Genomic DNA, 22,627 nt, shown 5'->3' with positions numbered 1-22,627 from the left:
GGTGAATCATATCGCATCGCATCGGTAGCTGCTTCATATGTATCTTTAATGTATCGTATCGTTGGCTATGCATCGAGATGTGTATCGTATCGGCCCGAGTCATGAGAAGCACATCCCTAATATATATACCCAGAACTGCAAGTTTATATCTCACTATTCTCACTTTTCTCCTCAGAATTACTAGTTTATATCTCGCAACTTTGAGTTTATATCTTGGAATTCTGAGTTTATATCTTGCAATTCTAAATTTATATCTCAGAATTCTATCTCAGTTTTTATCTTGGAATTCTGAGTTTATTTCTTGCCATTCTAAATTTATATCTTATTTATATCTAATTTATATCTCACAATTCTGAATTTATATATCTCGGAATTCTAAATTTATATCTTATTTATATCTAATTTATATCTCACAATTCTGAATTTATATATCTCGGAATTCTAAATTTATATCTTATTTATATCTAATTTATATCTCACAATTCTGAATTTATATCTCGGAATTCTATTAAAGAGTTTATATCTCGCAATTCTAAATGTATATCTTGCTATTCTAAACTTATATCTTATTTATATCTCACAATTCTGAATTTATATCTCAGAGTTCTATCTCAGTTTATATCTTGGAATTCTGAGTTTATTTCTTGCCATTCTAAATTTATAGCTTATTTATATCTAATTTATATCTCACAATTCTGAATTTATATCTCAGAATTCTAAATTTATATCTTATTTATATCTCAGAATTCTGAATTTATATCTCAGAATTCTATCTCAGTTTATATCTTGGAATTCTGAGTTTATTTTTTGCAATTCTAAATTTATATCTTATTTATGTCTAATTTATATCACGATTCAGAATTTATATCTCGGAATTCTCTCAGAATTCTGAGTTTACATCTCGCAATTCTAAATTTATACCTCGCAATTCTGAGTTGACAGAAAAAAAACACAGAATTGTGAGATAAAATGTCGCAATTACCTTTTATTCTTTTCTTTTTTTTAATCCTGTGGCAGAAACAAGCTTGCATAGAAATATGACCTGGACATGTTCTTGACAGTTTTTGTGGGATTAATCAATATAAATGTTTCTGATACAAGCAAAATAGAAATGAATAGATGTACACATTTAAGTACATACACATTTACATGCATTTGATTCATCTGATTATAGGATGCATTAAATAAACCAGCACATAAAACTATGATTATTTAGAAGTGAAGATTACCTTGAATTGTGCACCGACGGACTGCTTCCTGGTCGAGTTAAAGTTGTCATCTGCAACTTGTAACTAAAATTAAGATGCACACAGTGTCATGTGGTGAAACGCTGCATACTGCGATCGCTCTCTGCTTTAAGTATCACTGATCTCACAGGAAAGACTCATTTGTCATTTGTACAGCTATAAATATGTTCAAACACCAGCCTATCAAGGAATCTGGGAAATATTACAAAATGTGTTTTAACAGACACTGGTGTGTCAAAAAAAAATAAACAAAAATTAAATCTTAGATATACCTTGGCTCTCCGTGGCATTAGTGTGCCTGTTCGGGAAATTGTGGCTGGAAAAAAAAAAAAAAAGAAAGAAAAAATTTTTTTTATATATATATATCTAACAATAATAATGAAAAAATGCTTTTGTTTGTTGGTTGAGGTTTAAGCATCTACACAAAAAAATAAAATAAATAAAGAGCAAATACTTTGGGAAAAACATAATAAATTAATTACAATGCAATATATTACAACAACAACAGGAATAAATAAATAAATAACACATACATAAGGGAAAAAACATTTAGAATATGTAAAAATAATAATAAATAAAAATAATTGTGTGTATTCAAAGCACACAACAAAATATACTTTTTTTGTTGGTTGTGGTTTGAACATCATAACTTATCTACATCTGAAATAATAATAACAATTATAAATAAATAAGGAAATTTTTTTTTTAACATGTAAAATACTTTAGCAATAAATAAAAAATAAATACACACACACACACACAAATATATATATATATATATACACTGTACATATGGTATTACTTTTATTTATTGTGTGTGTGTGTGTGTGTGTGTGTTCAAACTCGCAACCAAATGCTTTTTATTGTTGGTTGTGATTTGAGCATTTACACTTATCTAACGATGTGTGAAGATGGGAGTGAATTCAGACCTGCGAACAGAACGCTGAGGAGAGGAGTGACGCTGTTGATGAAGAGCTCGCGAATGTTGGCCGGTATCGTGTCTCTGTTTTTCTCAAGAAATCCACTTGCATTGTACTGCACCTGGACAGACCACAAAAAGACATTTCATGCAGGAATAATGCACACTTTATGAAGAAAAACACCCTTATTAATGCATCATGCCTCTGGGAAATATGCACATGCATCATTTAATTATTAACCAGCACAACAATTACTTTGTTGATCTACATGAAGTCAGTGATCAGGTGAATTGTTAGGTACTAGTGCTGACGGTGGTTTTGCACACTCACCTTCCCAGCGTAGTGCACAATAGTGAACAGAGGGGTGTGGTTTCGCACAACCTCAAAGTTGGGAGCCGTTTTAAATTTGCTGTTTAACTTGTCAACAAAATTGCGGTCAGTGGCCTGTGGGTGCAGAAATCATCATCACAAGCTGTTTGCTATAAATACTGATTTTAACATGTTAAATGCACAACAAATGCAGTCACATGACTGTAATGTCCTGAACGTGGACCATCTCCACCGTACATACATGCACAGAATGAAAATGAGCACAAAACAGGCAGAGCTTAATGGCTCTGACGTCTCTTTGTTGCTTATTTTTAATTCAATGGCTATTCAAATGAATGTTCCTCGTTCAATACAAGTTGAGCTTTATGTGAGCTGTCGATTATAACAGAATATATTTTCATTTAGTTTAAAACACTTACAGTAATGTATTTATAATGAGGCAAGGCATGTGGGAGGGTTTCATTTTGTTAAACCAATTAAACACATTATAAAATGTTTTTATATAATTTTAAAGAAATTGCAATACTGAAAATACATATATATAATTTACATTTACACTAATTATTACAAATATGGAGAATTACCACAGAAAATAAGTTTTGACCTCCAGATTGTAAAATGCAAAAAAAAAAAGTTTCATTTTGCTAAAGCAATTAAAAATGTTTTAAATAAAAATAAGTATTTTAAATATAATTTTAAAATGAGAAGAAATTGCAATACTTAAATTAATAGATTTAAATTATAATAAATATGTCCAATAAAATAAATAAATAAATAGGTAAATAAAGAAAGAAAGTATTTTTAATGCAGCTAGATGGAGGATTACCACTGAAATTTTTTTTTCGTACTTCAGTTTATAAAATGCAAATAATAAATTTTTATTTACGTTAATGCATTAATATTATTATTAATATTTATATAGTTATAAATAATAAGTATTTTAAAGAAACTGCAATACTTAAATTATTACACCTTATGAGATGTACAAAACCAACATAACAAAAAAGGTCAGTATTTTAAATGCAGGCCAATGGAGGATTACCACATTAAATCATTTTCATCCTTCAGTTAGTAAAATGCAAAACAACAACAACAAAAAAAATGTATTTACAGTGATGCATTTATGCGGCAAGACAATTATATAAATTATAAATAAAAAATTATGAATAAAAATTAAATGTGTTTTAAAAAGTGGCAATACTTAAAGAAAATGTATATATTAAATTATTAAATGTTTAGGTGTATAAATATCTGTTAAATGCACAAAAAAGCATCTGTTAAATGCATAAATGTAAATGCAATAAAAAATAAAAAAAACTTTTTTGTTGTTTGTATTTGTACAAATAAATGTAATTGTGGCCCTATGGAGGACTTGGCAACATGTTTTCTTTTGTGTCTCAGGTTTAACTAGCAACCCCGTCCAGTGTACCTGAGGAAAGGCACTCTGCTCATCCAGCAGTGAGAGAATCCCAATGGGTTTGGTGAGGAACAGGTCCTGAAACAGAGGAACAAACCTGGCATGGGTGAATGAGTTTTCCATGCTGACAAGCTAAACAGGCCTCTCTCGCTGACGGTGCTGCAGGTTTAGAGCTGAATGCTATATGAATGTGACATACATTTAATCTGCAGCTTTCCAAACGGGCGGCTGCTGAACAGCCATAATTACAGGGCAGAGTTCGTGTTTACAGAGCGGGAATCTCATATGAGAATGAAAACAAGCTTCAGGTTTCTTTTAGCTTCCCATTCAGCAGCGCGCCGAAGGATTTGGGTCAGAATGCATGCAGAAATCTGAGAGAGATTCTCAAAGCTACGTGTCCTGCTTCGTCAGCACTTCCTGTGTTTGGGATTTACCACACGGCTGTCTGCCAAACGCAGAGCTCGGGTGTATTTTTGGAGTCAGAGAGAAGGAAAATGGGGGGAAAAAAGAGTTGGAAATAGTTCTGAACACAGACGTACCAGTATGGGTTTGTTGTCCTTGTAGGTTATGGTCTCCCATGTGATGCCTTCCTCTTTATATTCTTTCTGCTCCATCAGAAAAATGTGCTGGAGGGAAACGGCATTGAAAATGTGATTATTATATTAATTGAGTTCCAAATCATGTCCTGTTGAAAGAATCGGAAGTGAACAAAAGTGGCATTTAATGGTTTCTAACATCTACTGCCTTGGTCTTTCTTCAAGCCTTTATTTGAAATAAAGTTAAATGACCAATTACTTTTATTTTTTGTCATGTTACTGCAATGCATTTATAATGAGGCAGGACAAGCAGGTGGGTTTCATTTGCTAAAGCAATTATATAAAATATAAATATGAAATTAAAAATTATTTTTTTTTATATAATTTAATTTGAAAGAGATTGCAATACTTAAAAATGTAATAGATTTAAATTACTACACGTTCAGGCATACAAATATGCCTAATATAACAAAAAAGCCTAGAATTTTTAATGCAGCCCAAAGGAGGATTACTGAAAATAATTTTCATGCTTCAATTTGTAAAACACAAAAAAACTACATTTATTAGTATGCATTCAATTACTTTTATTTTTTGTCATGTTACTGCAATGCATTTATAATGAGGCAGGACAAGCAGGTGGGTTTCATTTGCTAAAGCAATTATATAAAATATAAATATGAAATTAAAAATTATTTTTTTTTATATAATTTAATTTGAAAGAGATTGCAATACTTAAAAATGTAATAGATTTAAATTACTACACGTTCAGGCATACAAATATGCCTAATATAACAAAAAAGCCTAGAATTTTTAAGGCAGCCCAATGGAGGATTACTGAAAATAATTTTCATGCTTCAATTTGTAAAACGCAAAAAAACTACATTTATTAGTATGCATTTATTATGAGGCAAGATATGCTGGAAGGATTTAACTTTGCTAAAGTGATTATATAAAATATCAATAATACATAAAATGGGTATTTTTAATTATAATTTTTAAGATATTGCAATACTTAAAAAATGAATAGACTTAAATTATTAAACTTTTAGGTGTATAAATATGTCCAATAAAAAAAAAAAAGTCTAGTATTTTTAATGCAGTCCAATGGAAGAGGACCACAGACGCCTTTTATCTTTCGGCCTTTTTGTCGTTTTACTGACAGAGACAGTCAAAAAGGAGACTTGAATCGAACTTTTTGAAGTGTCAGAGCATGTGCACTACTCAAGCGACATGAAATATGTTTTCCTATACAAATATCAAACTCATAACGAAGCACGATGAAGGACTTACATGGTTGAAGAAATACTGGAGCTGTTCGTTAGCCAGATTAATGCAGAGCTGCTCGAATCGGTTCACAGCGAAGTTTTCAAAGCCAAAAATGTCAAGGATTCCTGTAAAAGAGCAAACCTCGGCTTATACAATGTAAGAAAAGACCATTGATGATCTCTATGAGAGCGGTATTTTCTCATCCTTTAATAACCTTTCTAAGAGATTCGATCTACCTAATTCCCACTTATTTCGTTTCTTTCAAGTCAGGCACTTTGTGCAAAAACTATTCCCTCATTTTCCAAATCGTCCCCCTGAATCTCCATTGGATGACTTCTTAAAGCTTGAACCACACTCAAAACATTGTATTTCTGTCATTTATAATCTGATTCACAATATTAATTCAGGCTCTGCAAATCAGGCCAGAGGTGCTTGGGAAGAGAGTTTGGGATTTGAGTTATCTGATGGACACTGGGAGCGTATTCTTGAGCTCACTCACACCTCATCTATATGCGCAAGGCATGGGCTTATACAATGTAAGATTCTGCATAGGGTTTACTATACTAATGCTAGACTTGCCAAAATATCTGTCAGCGATGCATGTAATAGGTGCAAGCAATCACCAGCAGATCTCATTCACATGTTGTGGGAATGCCCTAAATTATTTGATTATTGGACTAAAATATTTAAAACTTTGAAAGATGCCTTCGACATAGATATCGATACAAATCCACTTTTGGCCATTTTTGGGTTGGCAGTAGATGTTAACCTTTCAGTAACGGTCCAAAAGGCTTTAGCCTTTACTACTTTACTAGCAAGACGTCTCATCCTTTTAAAGTGGAAGCACGTCTCACCCCCTTCCTTTGATACATGGCTAAAAGAAGTGTTTACTTGCATTAAATTGGAAAAAATTAGACTGTCACTCACTGGTTCGTTAAAGACCTTTGACAAGGTGTGGCGCCCCTTTTTAGATTATCTGCTGGTCTTGATACTTAAGCTGAGCATTAATATATAAACATACAATTTTTATTTATGTTTTTTAAACATAAAAAAGCATGATTTGTTTTATTATTATTAAAAATGTATTTATAAAAAAAATGTTAACCTCTGTTTTTTTTTCTCTCTCTTTCTTTTCTCTCCTTCCAGTTGAAGTTATAAGTTGTTGATTGAGGGAAGTATTTAGTGGGGTAGTATTAGTAATAACATGGAAGAATAATTGTATAAAATTAATGCTGTAATTTCCTGAGTTGATATTCCATGCAGAAAATCTAATAATAAAGAAATTTTAAATAAAAGAGCAAACTTCAAACGTCACTCATCTTAGGTAAGGAATTATTTTACAAAATAAGAATTTGCCATCCAGTTTCAGTGAAATGAATGCTAGGCAGGAAGGTAGTTGAGCTTTTAATGCCATGTCAGTAGTTATGGCTATTGTCATTGCAAGAGTTAATTTACTACCAATTCCATAGGAGTTGTATTGTATTGTGCTGTAATAAAATAAAAATGCAATCATCCAGCTGACAAACATGGCATTTAACAACCAGCCAGAAAGAGGTGAAGAGTTACAGGTTAGTTACATTCAGTTTGATAAATGGAAAAAATGCAGGAAAATTGTAATATCTGCACCAAACAATGGTTAGAGTGTAATTTTTGCATTTTGAAGGTTAGAGGCATTCACTAATGATAGGCCTCTAGTATGTGAATATTTAATTGTCAATTCTAAAACCTAATGACAGCCTTTTCAATGGATGAAAATTATTGTGTTTTCAAATATGTGACCCTGCCTGTGAAAACCCAGCTAAAGTCATTTTTTTGTGATTTACTGTTTTCTACATAAAATCATCGTTCATAAAGATGTAGAACATTCTGTGAAAATATAACCTTTATATCTTTAATATTGACTAAGTAAGGCCATGTCAAAGATTGAAATCATAGTGAAATTAATGGTTGAAATCGAACTTTGATGCTTGTTATCTCATAATTAGATTTTGAGACAGCCTGAATTTCACAGACAGGGTCACATATTTGAACACATATTATGTAAAATCATTATGTTTAAAAAATCATTATAATTTAAAGTATTTTTTATAATATGTAGTACGTCAGCCACAGAAAAACCTGTATCAGCTGAGCCAGTGCTATTTTAGTATTATTTATACACTATTATAGTATTTATTAATATTTTGAATTAGATTTTATTTTCAGTATTTGTTTAGCTTTATTTTTTATTTCTATTTAACTTTTTATTTTAAATTAAGCTTGAATTTATTTTTATTTTAGTTTTAGTAATTTTAGCACTTCAAAGTTTAAGTTTGCGTTTTATTGTAACTTTATTTTGAATTAAAAGACAGAAACAAGTTTCTCAGTCAAAGTATGAACTATGTTTCTTACCTATTTCATTGAGCTCCACATCACAGTCTACTTTAGGAGCGAGCAGCTCGTTGACTTTACTGACGATCCATCCGAACACGCGACCGTAGGCCACTTTAGCGATGGAGTCTCTGGCGTCTGAAACGACGTTTAAAACACACGGTGGTCAGTGTGAAGGGTGTCAAACACACTAGTGACTTCGAAGTGAACCTGTGTGTACCTTCAGCCTGCTGCTGGTTGTGGAGTCGCTGGATGGCCTCTCCTCGCGTCACTGACGTGGTGCAGGTCAGACTCTTCAGTAAATCCTCTTCCTGGACGCCAAACTGACCCTGCTTACAGAAACAAGCTCACACGGTTTTGCCAAGAAGAATGCCCTTCTCTTAGGGCCGCATGATGCATCGAAATAAAACAAAATCACAGAATGGCGTAGTGTGATTAGCCGATCACAAAGGCTGCGATTTAATTAAATAAATATATGCGCTGCATGTTTCAGAGTGAAGCGCGGGACTGTGTTCATTTACATGCGAGCGGCTCATTATCACTTAGTTGCTTTAACATGCATTTGAAAACACAACATGTGCCAACCACTTTCCCAAACATGCAACGAGAAGAGCTTACAGCAAAAGTAGTCCCTGCATTTTCTGTCAAAATAAAAATGTGATGGTTTAACATTTAAAAATAAAAAATAAATTGACTGTAAATTTACAGCTGTAATGTAAAATAAAATTATTATATTTATTGTGTTATAATACTTTTTTTTATTTTTATATTCCATTTTTTATTTTTCAGTGAAATATTACCTAAAAAAATGTTTTTATTTAGTTTTTTTTTTGTAATAATAATAATAATGGTAACACTTTGCAATAAGGTTTTATTTGTTAACATTAGTTAACTTGAACAATATTTATAGCATTTATTAATCTTAGTTAATATTAAGCCAGACATTTACTAATACATTACTAAAATAAAAAAAGTTGTATCTGTTAACATTAATGTGCTGTGAAATAACATAAATGTGAAGATTTTTATTAACTAACATTAACAAAGGACAATAAATGCTGTAAAAATATTAATACATTAATACAGCTAATATTAACAAATTAGACCTTATTGTAAAGTTTTACAATAATAATAATAATAATATATTATTATTACTAATTAAAAACAAACAAATATTAAAAAACAAAATAAGCAATATTACTATGTATGAAAATATAGTCTGAATAAAATAATGTATTAAATACATTCATAAAATAATGTATGAAATATGTAATATTTCACTGAAAAAAAAAAAAAAAAAAATCGAGCTTTGAGTATTATTTTTATTATTATTATTTTATAGCCAAATTGAAATAGTCACATAGTTTTGGTCAAATTGTGCAGCCCTACAAACAAGCACAGAAAACCTGGGAATTTCATTATCGCATTTTAAATAAAAATGTTTTATCAGGAAAAATAAAAGAAAATAGATTTTCTATTTTTTTTTTAAATCTATCTAAAAATCAAAAAAAAAATTCTCCAAATCGTCAATCGTTTCTCTCCCAAAACATGCACACGCTCCTGAGGTTAGTGTCAAGATTCTTTTGAATCTAAATCAGGCTAAATCACGTTGTGCAATGCGAAACAGAACAAATGTAAGGAATGAACTGTGCAACCAAAAAATAAAAACACACACACACAAAAGAAACAGACCCTGCCATTTCGAAAGAACAATGACTGGCCAAATGTGACCAAGACGTAAATGTCACGCAGAAAAGGTCAAGCTAATTTGTGCATTTAGATGCTGGAGGCCGTTAGTGGACACATATGGGTCAAATAAAATGTCAAAATTTGGTTGAAATAATGTTACATTGTCATTCAGTGTAACACAATATTTATGTAAAAATTCAAACAACATGCTTATTCTGACCTGTACATATTAAAATATATAAAAGAATAAGTGAGTGTGTTATTGGGTTTTAAATGAGTAAAAAATTCTTACTGACAAATGGGCAAAACCTAGGATAGTGGCACATTTAAAAAATGTAAAATAACAACTAATTAGTATTTGGGGTGAAAGTAATTAGTCTTTTAATATGTCATAAATTGATTTTTGTTGTAAATATGCCTGACAAGATTGTTACACTGAATGACATTTTAGTGGGTGTCTTCTGTAAATCAGGGAAAAATGTATGATATTTTTTGCTCGGAAAAACAAAAACAAAAATACAATTACATGAAACAGAAAACTTTAACAATTTTTATTTTTTTGGGAAAAACAACAACAATTTAAAGCAGTATTGTTTTTATGCTTAAACCCTTCTTTGTCTTTGACCCATATACATCGGTACAACAAAACACACATCGAATTTAATGTGTCAGATCCGGTTCACAAGTTAAAGTCCACCGCAGCAGATTTGATAAACGGAAACCGTCCTGCGTCAGGGAAATGCAGCGTACTACTATTAACAGCCCCATACGTGTAGGATGCCGTAATAGAGTCTAAACATAGCCACGTCTGGTCTTTCTGTGCACTCGGTGTCTTATCGTAAAACGCCAGATGTAGGCAGATCCACACCTCCTTCAGTTTGCTCTTAAAAGAGTTTCTTTGTGTGCGCACAGGCCGTAATTCACCTGATTAAACAGCAGGCCGCTCGAGGTGACTGCAGGCTAACATTCATCTCCTGAGAAGACCTGGTGTATGTGTGGCCTTTCTAATTCAAGAGTCACTATTTCTGCTGCTCGTGGTTTGGTGTTCAGTATTATTATAAGTATTAGTTCAGTTTGTGTCATCCTGCAGAGTTCCTCAAATCATGTGTTTCGTTAAGGAGACGTGTGAAGTTACTCACGATCAAATGCACCATTTTTACCTGCTCGGCCAGAAAACAAATATGCAATTTCTATCCAATTAAATATTTCGATCATGAGAAAAATTACAGTTGCCAATAATAATTATTAATAATTTTCATTACTATTATAAATATAACAATTATAATTATAAAAATATTCAACAAAAGGAAATATCACTATTGTAGTATTTCACTGTAAAATAAAAATAATATAATAAATTTTATTTTACAGTAAAACAATACTAATATTTATGGTCCTAAATTCCAATGATTATTTTAAAATGTGGCCAGCATTTATTGTGATTATATATCACTAAGACTATAATAATAATAATTATTATTATTACTATTATAAATAATAATAATAATTATTATTATTGTTGTTATACATAATATATTTTATTATTATTATTAATAAAAATATTCAACAAAGATAAATATTACTATTGTAATATTTCATGTAAAATAAAAATAAATTATTATTATTATTATTGTTATAAATAATATATTTTATTATTATTATTAATGAATAAAAATATTCAGTACTAATATTACTATTGTAATATTTAAATTTTAATAATATAATAATAATAATAATAATAATTATTATTATTATTAATATATTCAACAAAATAAGAATTACTATTGTAATATTTCATGTAAAATAAAAATTAATGATTAATTATTATTATTATTGTTGCTGTTATTTTAAAACAATTATTATTGTTATTACTAAATAAAAATATTCAACAAAAATAAATATTACTACTGTAATATTTCACTGTAAAGTAAAAATAATAAAATACATTTTATTTCACAGTACAACAATACTAATATTTACGGCTGTCCTAAATTCAAAGTTTTGGCAGTTTTTGGCAGAAAACCGCATGGACCATAAAAACTTTCTCTTTTGTTGGCAACAGCCGGTTTATAAGCACTTGTTTAGGAAGATGGTTGGTGTGATGCATTCCCAAAACCATGCTATAATTGACTGAAATGAGTTGCACTGAGATGCTAAAAATACCGGTGGATAATGAGCTGCTCAAGTGTAAATGAACACAGTTCCACGCTTCACTCTCTGAAACACACGGCACGTATTTATTTAATTAAATCAGTTTTTGTGATTTAATAATCGCACTAATCGTTACAGCCCTACCTTAACCAGAGCAATGTATATTTACTATATAAATTTCTGTTATTGGAAATCGCCATTTTAAAATTCCCGAATTTGCTCTGCATTTAAACTGTGCTGCATCGTTCAAAAGCATTGTAAGTCTAAATAGATCATAGAAACCATTATGCTTTTGGAAACGCAGGCTGACAAACCATACTCCTTTGCCCATTTCATGCATCTACTAAGCATTTGCGCCGCATGTTCTGCTGAGGTTTAGGTTATTTGCGTTTTGAACTTTTCTTACGGACTGTCTTCACACTTGTCACCCTAAAAACAGCACTGCTGAAGGTCTGGTGTTAAATATACATTTCACAATGGTTGAGAGCTATCGCATGCACCATCACGCGTCATGTCGACTTGTGAATTTCGACAGTGGTGTTGCCACAATTAACATCTGTGAGAAACAAACAGGAAACTCACCGCTGTAGCTTTTAACCAGCCACGTGATGCCTCGGACACCTTCAGAGCATCACTGTCTGTTGTCTCAAAGGCGATGTTCCCCAAAGACAGAATGCCAGCTAGAATAGTCATCATGTCCACCTTTTCCTGCAAATGAGATGTGAAGGTCTATCAGGGTTTCTGCAGGTTTTATAAAGATAAATTTAAGACCTTTTCAAGATACGTCAATATGGTCTCTGAATGACAGCATCTTGTATTATCAACACTTCAAAGTTTCACATCTCCATTATGTTTTAGATCTCCAAATATAGATAAATCTCTCTGCTCAAAACTAGAGCCCGACCGATATGGGTTTTTTGGGGGCCGATGCCGATACCGATATTAGGGAGTAAAAAAAAAAGACAGATATCGATATATCGGCCGATAATCTTTATGTGTAGGCTATATTATAGTACAGTATAGTCAAAAGTTTGGACACACTTCCCACTCGTGTTTCCAAACTTTTGACTGGTACTGTATATAGAATACAGTATATAGCCTACATAAACAGAATATATATACATAAACACATTTTTTGCAATGATAACTCAAATGTGGTGATCAAAGACTTATAATGATGTGACAAACATAGGCCTATGTAGTGGAGGCAGGGTATTTAACAATTTAACAATAAACTTTATTATTCAAAATGAGTGTGACATCAGTGCATTTAACAGTAAACTTCACTTCACTTATTATAAATAACTTAAATAACACAAATAAAACTAAATATATATAACTTGAATTAAGAAATTAAACAAGGTAAAGCTTCCCCACTGACAGATATTTGTTCTCGTTTTAATCATAAACTCACTTCATTTTGCTCAGTTTCTCAGAAAAAAGACATCTTATCTTCCTTTCGCATCTCAAGTAAATCTATCTTGATTTAAGGGTGCTTCGATATTACTTTTAGAAAACAAAACAAAAATACTGAAGAAAATATTACATTTTGCAACATTTAATGCCAATTTAACACTTTCTGCTTCGATTTACCACCTTTTTAAAGGTTTCATTTGTGGAAGGGCCAAATTAAGACTTCTTATGGCCTGCAGAAATCCTGGTCTACAAATCAAAATCTGTAACATACATTGCAAATACTGCACCATTTTTAAACACCATTAACTTTATGGTACTGTGGTATGTAAAATGATCTTTTTAAAGTACACATATTCAATGTAGCATCTTATTTAATGAGTAAATGTTATATAAAAGCATTTCAAACCACAGGACACACACAAGGAAGGTTTTGTTCTTACCTGCTCCTCAAATCCCACCATGTCCATGGCGTTCCACACTTCAGCATATTTCAAACGCCAGGCCTGAACCATGTCTTCCTTCCCAAACCTCCCATTCAAATAACTGACAAGAGCAAAAGATGTCAGCGTACTGCTGGCTTTTCAGAAATTTGATTAATATTGTATTGCAGATCAGTTTTACATTCGATTTTTAAACAGCTTGAAACACTGGTTAAACTATGTGCATGCAAATTTTGATAAGCAGATGTGATTTGGAAAGACAGTATTTAGTAAATACAATGGTGTTATGGGTTAAATAGGAACCCCATTGTCTTTCATGCAATTCACTGAAAATCAACACAAAAAAGCTTTATTGTAGCTTGTCAAAAACTAAAATATCAAATACACGAGAACTTAAAACTGGGCGTTTATTCGAAATTGAAGACTCGTCTTCTGAATCATCCAATGAGAAATCGCTGTCTCTTCATATAAATATATAAAGTCACACTCAACAAATCTGTGTTTTGTTAGTAGTTGTTTTTAGTTTTAGTTTTTAGGATCTCAATTACTAGACTGTTGTACGGAAAATAAGTGTGAGAAACCCATTTTACCCTCATAAGGGTTTGAAAACCAGACATAAATAGAACAGGCTCTTTAGAACAAGTACAAATGTATATAAATTATTTTATTAGATACTATTAATTTTATATATTACTATTAATACTTTATAACTATGTAAATGTTCATAATTTCTCATATTTTATATATTTTAGATGCAATAGAGGTTTTATGGCTTTGCACGATTCTTTAGTATTTTTATTCTTTAGCATTTTTATTTAGTGTTAATTTTTGGTGATTTGCATAGAAACCAATAGGGGTCAATTTGATTTCCAACCATAATTATTAAAATTAATATATTATAATTAATATATTAAAACCATAAAACCATTTTCGCTACTTGAAATAAAATAAATGTTAACTGAAATTAAATGAAATATAAAAAACTTATTTCAGCTAGTTTCCAAAGCAATAATTCTATTGCCTATTTTAATTTAGTTTTACTTGATGTACTAAAATAACTAAAACTGAAATAAAAAGAGAAACTATATAGACATATATATAAAAAAACTGCTAAAAATGAAAAACACACAACAAAATATCTAAAACTTTTACATAAATTAAAATGAAAACGGAAAATATAAAAATAAAAAAAGATTCAAAATATTAATAAAAACTACAATAGTATGATACTAAATACTATTTTTTAATACTTTTGTGTGTAACTCAAGTCTTGTCAATCTAGTGAATTTGTTAAAATCACTGTAACACACAACCTTGGGTGTCTCAACCAATCAGATCTTTGCATCACCTGACAATGTTTTGTATCGACCTTTTACACAATGAACACCATACTAAGAAACATGCCGTCCGTGCCACAGATAGTTCTGTGAGAGGCGTCATGTGACACACCTTCAATAAACTGCATGGATAAGATGCTAATCTATGACCTGCAGCGTGAACAATGTTGCTGATCCGGTTTCAAAAGCACATGACATCACAGATGACTCACCGGTAGCGCGTGGGGTCCAGGAGGCCGTATATCTCTTTATCCTCCGTGGAGATGCCGGCCAACATGAAGTAGAAGATATGGAAGTTCTGCTCACCCTCGTCCTGATGAACCACACGGGATTTCTCCAGGAGGTACTCATTGATTTTGGCCCCTTTTACTATGAAGATATCGAAATTTAGGTTAATGTTCAATCAGAGAATACTGAATTGTTTTATTGGTCTAGAAACACACCCAACGGAAGTTATATGATCCATTACGGTCAGTGGGAAGAGTGTTATCTTTTCTGTCTGTCGTAAACAAACCTGAAGAGTTCTGGAAGCGGAGCTGGATGTATTTCCCGAAGCGACTGCTATTGTCATTCATGACCGTCTGAGCGTTTCCAAAGGCCTCGAGAAGTGGATTCACCTATTCAGACACAATCATGTTCTATCAGATTCAATCAAAGAATCTAAACATAGAACTAGGAAGCTCTGGTTTTAAAAAGCATCCCAGAATGTACCACAAAACTGGTTGAGAGAACGGCGACATGTTTTGGTCACAACATCAATTTGTTCACTATCATTGGTTTTCTTCACAGTTTTCTTGTCAACATTTCTCTTTCATTTAGTTTAACTTGATGTACTAAAATAACTAAAATTGAAACCAGAATTTCTAAAAACAGTATAACACAAACACGAGCAATATCACACGAGGTCGCAGGTAATCACAGCGTGCCGATATACAGCCATATCGCACAGCTACGAGTGTGATATTGCGTTTATACAACAGTTTGACGGCATGAGTGTGTAAATACATAAGAAACAACAACGGAGTGTCTTTAAAAACCCTCTTTTGTGCGGAACTACTTCCTTTCACCACAGATTCAAATCTCAGTTTGATAGTTGAACAGCTCAAGATCCGTTACTAATTCAAAAACGTTACTTTAGAACTAGTAACAAAGGAACGTTGAGTTGCTTCATTAAAAGCGTATTGTATTACTTTATTAAAAGCTCTCTGTATTATATGTAGCATATTATGAGAGATGAACTGAGCGAGGGTGATTACCTGCATCTGACACAGCATTCATTCTTCAGCTCAACCTCATATTCACAATAAAACATTAGTATGAATGTGCGCTGAGGAAAGCGATATCTTTGTCGTACTGTCCTTTCATCTGTTATGGGTGATTTCTGATGACAGCGCTGCTTAGTGCATTTGTTAACTGCGTCTTACAAGCTGTTATTAAAAGTAAATATAGCTTCCGTTTCAGTCTCTTTCAATATAAAAGTCTTTAAAGCTGACTCACTCAGAAAAACAGTCTCTTGTCACCATCTAATGGCGAAACAATGTAACTAAAATCCCCATTACGAACACTGTTTCCCAATACTAAATACTACTATTATGTATATAAAATATTATTTATTGAATAATAAACAACAACAACAGCCATCATAAAAGTTGCTAGACACTTCAGTCAAAAATACAAAGGCAGCGCTTTGATATACAACAGCATTGACGTTACATAAAATATAACGTGATGAGATAACTATTTGCTCTGGAACAAATAATAGATTAATGAGACCAAAGACCGCCCACTAGATTTACCCAAAATGAATTATATCTCATGTTTAACCACTATAGAGACATCAGAGCCAGCGGCTAATTCCAGAAGATCTGGCCGAGGTGAGGTTGCTCTCGGCGGGTTCTTGAGCGCTGAACGGCAGCTGACGCCCTGGAGCTCACATCTCCCAAAACATCGGAGCAAATTTTCAAATAGACGTTATTTTTATTAACAAACCGCATATTTGAAATCTAAACAAGTACATTAACGCCTAAAAAACTCTTAAAACTACATTCCGTGACACAAAAACAGTATTATTTTTAAATTACAGTGGATTTGGGCGTCCGCCATGACACTCGCTGTGAGAAATACGGCAAGCAGAGTGATACAAACGTTGAAACGGTTGGAGTTCTCTTTTCACTAGAATATTGCACTCCTCTCAGCCAATCAGATTCAAGGACCAGAAAGAACTGTTGCATAAATATATATACACAAACACACATTAATCAATTATAAATCAATGTATTTATAATGATATATATATATATATTTATAATTTAAACATTGAGGAACAATGTTTTAAACTGTGCTCAGTCTGCCAATCAAAAGTTAAATAACTTACAGTTTTGTAGTAGTATATCAACTATTGACTCATTTGTCTTTTTTCGTTCAATTTATTTAACTAATTTTATTAATAATATAAGAGCTCAGAAGAGCTGAGCTATGAAAGAGCAGCCTCTGAGCAATAAAAGTCTCCTCTGGGACAATTTTGACAACTTTGGCTTTGAACCAACAAGCAAGAGAGCAAAAGGAAACAGGGAATCTGGACTGCTGAATCCCGTCTTTGTTTGGGAGATCCACTCCAGAGGGAGAGAACAAAGTTGGCTCACTTCTCCATGCAAGCATACTGTGTGACAACAAGTCATATCAGATATGTATTTTGATTTAGAATTTAGGCATTATAGAAAATGCCGATCCATGTGTGAGATGATAATATAAAATGTAATAAATAAATATATATATATATAAAGCTGAGGTTATCCGCTCGCTTATCCTCAAACATACCCGGGTATGTCACATAACCTGCTTTTTGGAATACCCCCCAGAAGGTTTTCTTCAAGAAAACAGTCTTAAACCACATCGGCTGCAGTTTGCCCGATTCAAAATGTTGAATCGGCGTTGGGGCCGTCGGTGAGAGTGAGAACCCTGATTGGACGTTCAGTTAAGCGAACGAGTCAGTGCCGGAGAATTAAAGCAAAAGTGATGAAAACTAGTAAGTAAATGAAGGCGGCACAGACAGAAGGCTGTTCTAATGTTACGTGATCTTACCCAAGCATTCAAATATGCGAATATTTTCATAACAACACGAGCTGCTTAAAATTAAGAAAGTTATCAACATAACTGATATTCAAAATGTTAAGCAAGCACTGCTTTGTTTATGTTTCGTATATCTGCGTATATATCTCGTATTAAACCTTGTTTTGGTTTCTCCTTTTGAATGATGAATATATACTATTGATAGCTGCTGAAATAGACAGTTAATTCCTCTCACGCAGACGCAGAACGCATATGTGTTAGTTTGCAGTCAGCTGTAGTCTGTGCCATGTGTTCAAGCGCAGCTTTTTGGTCCAGACGCGGCCAACGCAAGGCGACAACACCGTTCTTTGAAGTCGGCTTGGTGTATCCCCGGCCTTAAAGCACATCACACATCGTAGGAACAGGATGTTGAAATGTGTTATACGGAAACACAAATGCAGAAGGAGAAGTCACATGGAGCAAAGGTTGCCAACTCCATGTGCAAATGGGGTCAAAGTGTATCACGTCCTGATTGGGTAATATAACAGAAAGACTTTCCTGAGTCACACCAGCGAGTGAACTGTTCTGGCTGATGCAATGCTTTAGAGAGTCATGGTCACTTCCTAAACTTCTCAGATGTCTCTCTGAGCTCCCCCAGACATCCTGTCTTCCTGAAAGAGTTGTGAGAAAATGTTCATTCAATTTTGGAAACACGCTGACAACCAGTTCGAGTGCTCAGACATGTCAAAATCTTGGCTTAACCAATGGCAGATGGATGAAGTTTTCGGAAAACCTGTTTAAAAATGTTTTTATTACATTTGCACGGACTAGTGATGCAGAAAGCACATATTTCACCTTTAAGAAACGATCAAACTTAAATGTTAACAAAACATCCTTATGCTTTCTATATAAAGCCGATAAAGGCCTACATGATATAGGATTATTTAATGCAAAGATTCTTCTCTGCAGAAGATCGTGAGGTTTGTGGCATGAAATGTTTATTAGATATTTAAAGACTTGCTTATAATACGTATTTACTGAATGCTGTCAAAATAAACTCATGACTCTTGTTGGCCAACCAGAAAAACGTATTGGCCAATGCCGATATTTAAAAAATTGCCAAATATCGGCCGATAACATATCGTGTGACCGATAAAACATTTACCCAATGTTTGAATGTCTCATTGTTCTCAATGGCTATGTTTCTGAATAAATCAACTTATGCTGAAAATTTTAACATTGCATAAAACATTTGCAAATAAAGCACTGTTTCCATTCCATGTGTTCATAAGAACAAAATCATCACTTTCTGGGAAACTGGCACAAAGTATCAATAATAAAAATAAAAGTTGCTACAACCGGGGAGAGACCTTTTTTCCAACATAATAAATTACTTGCACCAGACGAAACGCAATAACAAACGCTGTCATGTTTTCTTGAGTTCAGATGCTTGATCTTGGCGTTTCCATTCAGAGTTGTTTTTAAGTTATATCCCAAAATTTGCATAAAAATACATGAATGGAAATATAGCTAATGTTCTTAACTCCAACAATAGGGGAAAAAAAATAGTTAGCAAAATAATTGTTTATAGCATTCAAGTAATGCAAACGTTAAAGCCTTAAGATAAAACATTACAAATCAACATTTAATAAACGTTGCCGAGAACATTGTGCTAATGTTCCCATACACACATTAGAGAATCAGGACAACCTAACAGTCCCACAATCAAAATGGCTGTTTTGACAGCATTCATTTGTTTATGTAAATAGTTGATGTATCTAAACATATGTAAAGTAGATCTACTATTAAATTGCATATGAATGTAAACCCTCCAGGGTTAAAAGATGTCATATTTCTCACTCTGAAAAGGTTATGCAAACAAACATCATGAACCAGCAGTGAAAACAGGACATTGCAAAGCCAGCGAACCTACAGGAGCAGAAGTAAAACCGCAGCAATTATAGTAACAACAAAGATGGATATCAATACATACTGGGTTTCAAAATAACCAACCAGCATGGGTTTTCAGCATGAGTTTACAGAAGTGAGGGTCTCTAGACTCACTCAAGAACACACAGTCATTCGCAACTTAAGCAACTCATTTCTCATTTCATCAGAACTGATGCTAGGAGAGCATATGATGTGCTAAGAACTGGACATTTCACTGCCTGAAAGCGCATCTCACGATAAAGTCAGTTTCAATGATCTGAAGCAACACAGGAAACTTATATTATCTTAGTTTATACCTGGTGTTTCTTGAACAATCACAACCGACACATTTTTGACTATGTGGTGCAATCGACATTAAAATTAGCCAACCTGCTGTTGAAACGCGGAAGACGGAATGGAACCTGGGTGTTTTGTAATGTTTACATTGACGCAGTGGCAGACATGATGAATTTCAGCGTGGACATGACAGCATGGAAATGTGTTTTATAGTAACGGCTACGGCCTATAATTACAGATCTGAGCGGGTCAAGATGGTGAAAGATAAGAACGATGCCAATTCCTAACAAATCACAACACTAGACTGTACCAGGAAGTACTGAAGGAACAAACAGAAATAACCTCTACCATGCACATCTGTTCCTCAAACCAAACCGAGACCTCAACTTACAAAAATATTGCTGCCGCACCCACATATTTTCAAACACCACATGAAATCACATGAGTATTTATATATAAAGTTTAAGAGAGATTGATTTTAGAGCCTTTTGCTTTTTTTTTTTTTGATTTGCTATTTATTATTATTATTATTATTATTATAAGTGGGTGTTCTCATTCTAAAAGCGCATTTGATTAGATAGAAACACCTCAACTGCAAGATGAGTAATCAGTTTCTTTAGGCATTTTTCTGGAAGAAAAAGCTTTTGCATGTGTATATCTGCTAAATCTTTTAGGTTTACACTAGCATGAAGATGCAGTGTTTCTTTAGGTTTTATGAAGGAATATTAAGACTCTTTCAAGACCATTTTAAGGAAAATTTAAGGAATAAATTGAAGGGAACATAATTTATCAATAAAAGTTGCATTAGCAACACTTTAAAGTTTGAAAATACAGCTTCATACAGATTTTCATTACTTTTTGATACATTTTACAAAAAATATGATATTGAAATAACTTTTACTGTACCTTCTGATGACACTGCAAAAAAGTGACGTACTTCCTTTGTATTTTTGTCTCGTTTCCAGTGCAAATGTCTAAATATTATTAAATAAAAACAATAATAATAATAATTGCAAAATGACATCAGATAGCAACTCTTGTTTTTTGAGAAATCAGTCAAAATAAAGTGAGTTTATGATTAAAACAAGAAAAAATATCTGCCAATGGGTTCAGAAAAATCAACTTAACTCAAAGGAAAAACAAGTTTTCATTCCCCATTGACAGATATTTGTTCTTGATGTTTGTTAAGCATAAACACATCATTTTGTGCAAAAACAAGACTTCATATCTTCATTTTGCATATCAAGTAAATGTATCCTCATTTAAGAATGTTTAGGTATTTGTATTGGAAAAGAAAACAAAAGTGCCTGTTTTTGCAAAAGTTTTTTTTGCAGTGCATGCAACATTTAATGCCATGACTATGAATTTAAGACTGTCTGCTCTGATTCAAGTCCTTTTTAAGGTCGTAATTTCTGGAAGGGTGAGTTAAGACTTTTAAAGATGTTTTTAAAGGTGACATATTATGCCCCTTTTTGCAATATGTAATATAAGTCTCTAGTGTCCCCAGAATGTGTCTGTGAAGTTTCAGATTAAAATACTCCACAGATCATTTATTATATAATTTAGAAAATGCCTATTTTGAGTGGAAGCAGAAACACGCTGTTTTTCGGGCCTGTGTCTTTAATTTCATTACACCAAATACACAAAATAATGTTCTTTTTAGCAGCATCATATGACCCCTTTAAGACTTGCAGAAACCCTGAGATCACCTCAACGCTAACAGACACAGACTAAAAGCCACAAAAGTCAGAAACCACACATGTGCCTTTAACACACACACACACGAGCAGTGGCCTTCCTGTGTGTAAATCAAACCCCCACCACCTGAACGCAGCGGGCAATCATTTCTCACTGAAGTCCTAATCTGTGCAAACCTGGTGGCTGTATTCAGATGCCAGATCTGATGGGCCGTACCTGCAGGATCTGCTGCTCTAGCTGTGAGTTGGCCTTGCACAGCTCCATGATGTGTCTCAGCAGCAGTTTGGTGCTCTCGGTTTTACCCGCGCCACTCTCACCACTGCGGGACAAATGTATACAACATATTTCAGACTGTTAGTATTGTAGTAAAATAAACGCTGGTGTCATGGGACAAGGCCACAGAAGTGGAACTCAAGTGCGCCAAGATACAAGAGAACCAAAACATGTCCAGGTCATATTTAACACCAGAATCAAAAGAAGACTATATCTGGACTTTATTTCATGTCAATTAAGAACAGTACAGACACGAATATTTG

General features: G+C 32.9%; 1 protein-coding gene across 1 annotated transcript in view; it reads right to left on the bottom strand.

The window, feature by feature from the left end:
- LOC107740045 (myosin-IIIb-like) overlaps positions 1 to 22,627 on the bottom strand; it is a 30,961-nt gene that overhangs the window by 3,151 nt on the left and 5,183 nt on the right. Inside the window, exons 4-17 of the mRNA XM_016552319.1 lie at positions 22,308 to 22,410; positions 15,634 to 15,736; positions 15,332 to 15,488; positions 13,783 to 13,885; positions 12,509 to 12,634; positions 8,307 to 8,415; positions 8,108 to 8,224; positions 5,741 to 5,841; positions 4,454 to 4,540; positions 3,927 to 3,992; positions 2,498 to 2,611; positions 2,177 to 2,288; positions 1,520 to 1,563; positions 1,230 to 1,292 (exon numbers count right to left, since the gene is read on the bottom strand). Of these exons, the coding sequence (XP_016407805.1) occupies positions 1,230 to 1,292; positions 1,520 to 1,563; positions 2,177 to 2,288; positions 2,498 to 2,611; positions 3,927 to 3,992; positions 4,454 to 4,540; positions 5,741 to 5,841; positions 8,108 to 8,224; positions 8,307 to 8,415; positions 12,509 to 12,634; positions 13,783 to 13,885; positions 15,332 to 15,488; positions 15,634 to 15,736; positions 22,308 to 22,410 (1,405 nt within the window). The remainder of the gene's footprint in view (positions 1 to 1,229; positions 1,293 to 1,519; positions 1,564 to 2,176; positions 2,289 to 2,497; positions 2,612 to 3,926; positions 3,993 to 4,453; positions 4,541 to 5,740; positions 5,842 to 8,107; positions 8,225 to 8,306; positions 8,416 to 12,508; positions 12,635 to 13,782; positions 13,886 to 15,331; positions 15,489 to 15,633; positions 15,737 to 22,307; positions 22,411 to 22,627) is intronic.

Source organism: Sinocyclocheilus rhinocerous, unplaced genomic scaffold (genome assembly GCF_001515625.1).
Source record: "Sinocyclocheilus rhinocerous isolate Xijiao unplaced genomic scaffold, SAMN03320098_v1.1 scaffold6216, whole genome shotgun sequence".
NCBI classification, from domain to species: Eukaryota; Metazoa; Chordata; class Actinopteri; order Cypriniformes; family Cyprinidae; genus Sinocyclocheilus; species Sinocyclocheilus rhinocerous.
Note: the sequence above shows the minus strand (reverse complement) of the source record. Positions and strands in the feature narration are given on the sequence as shown.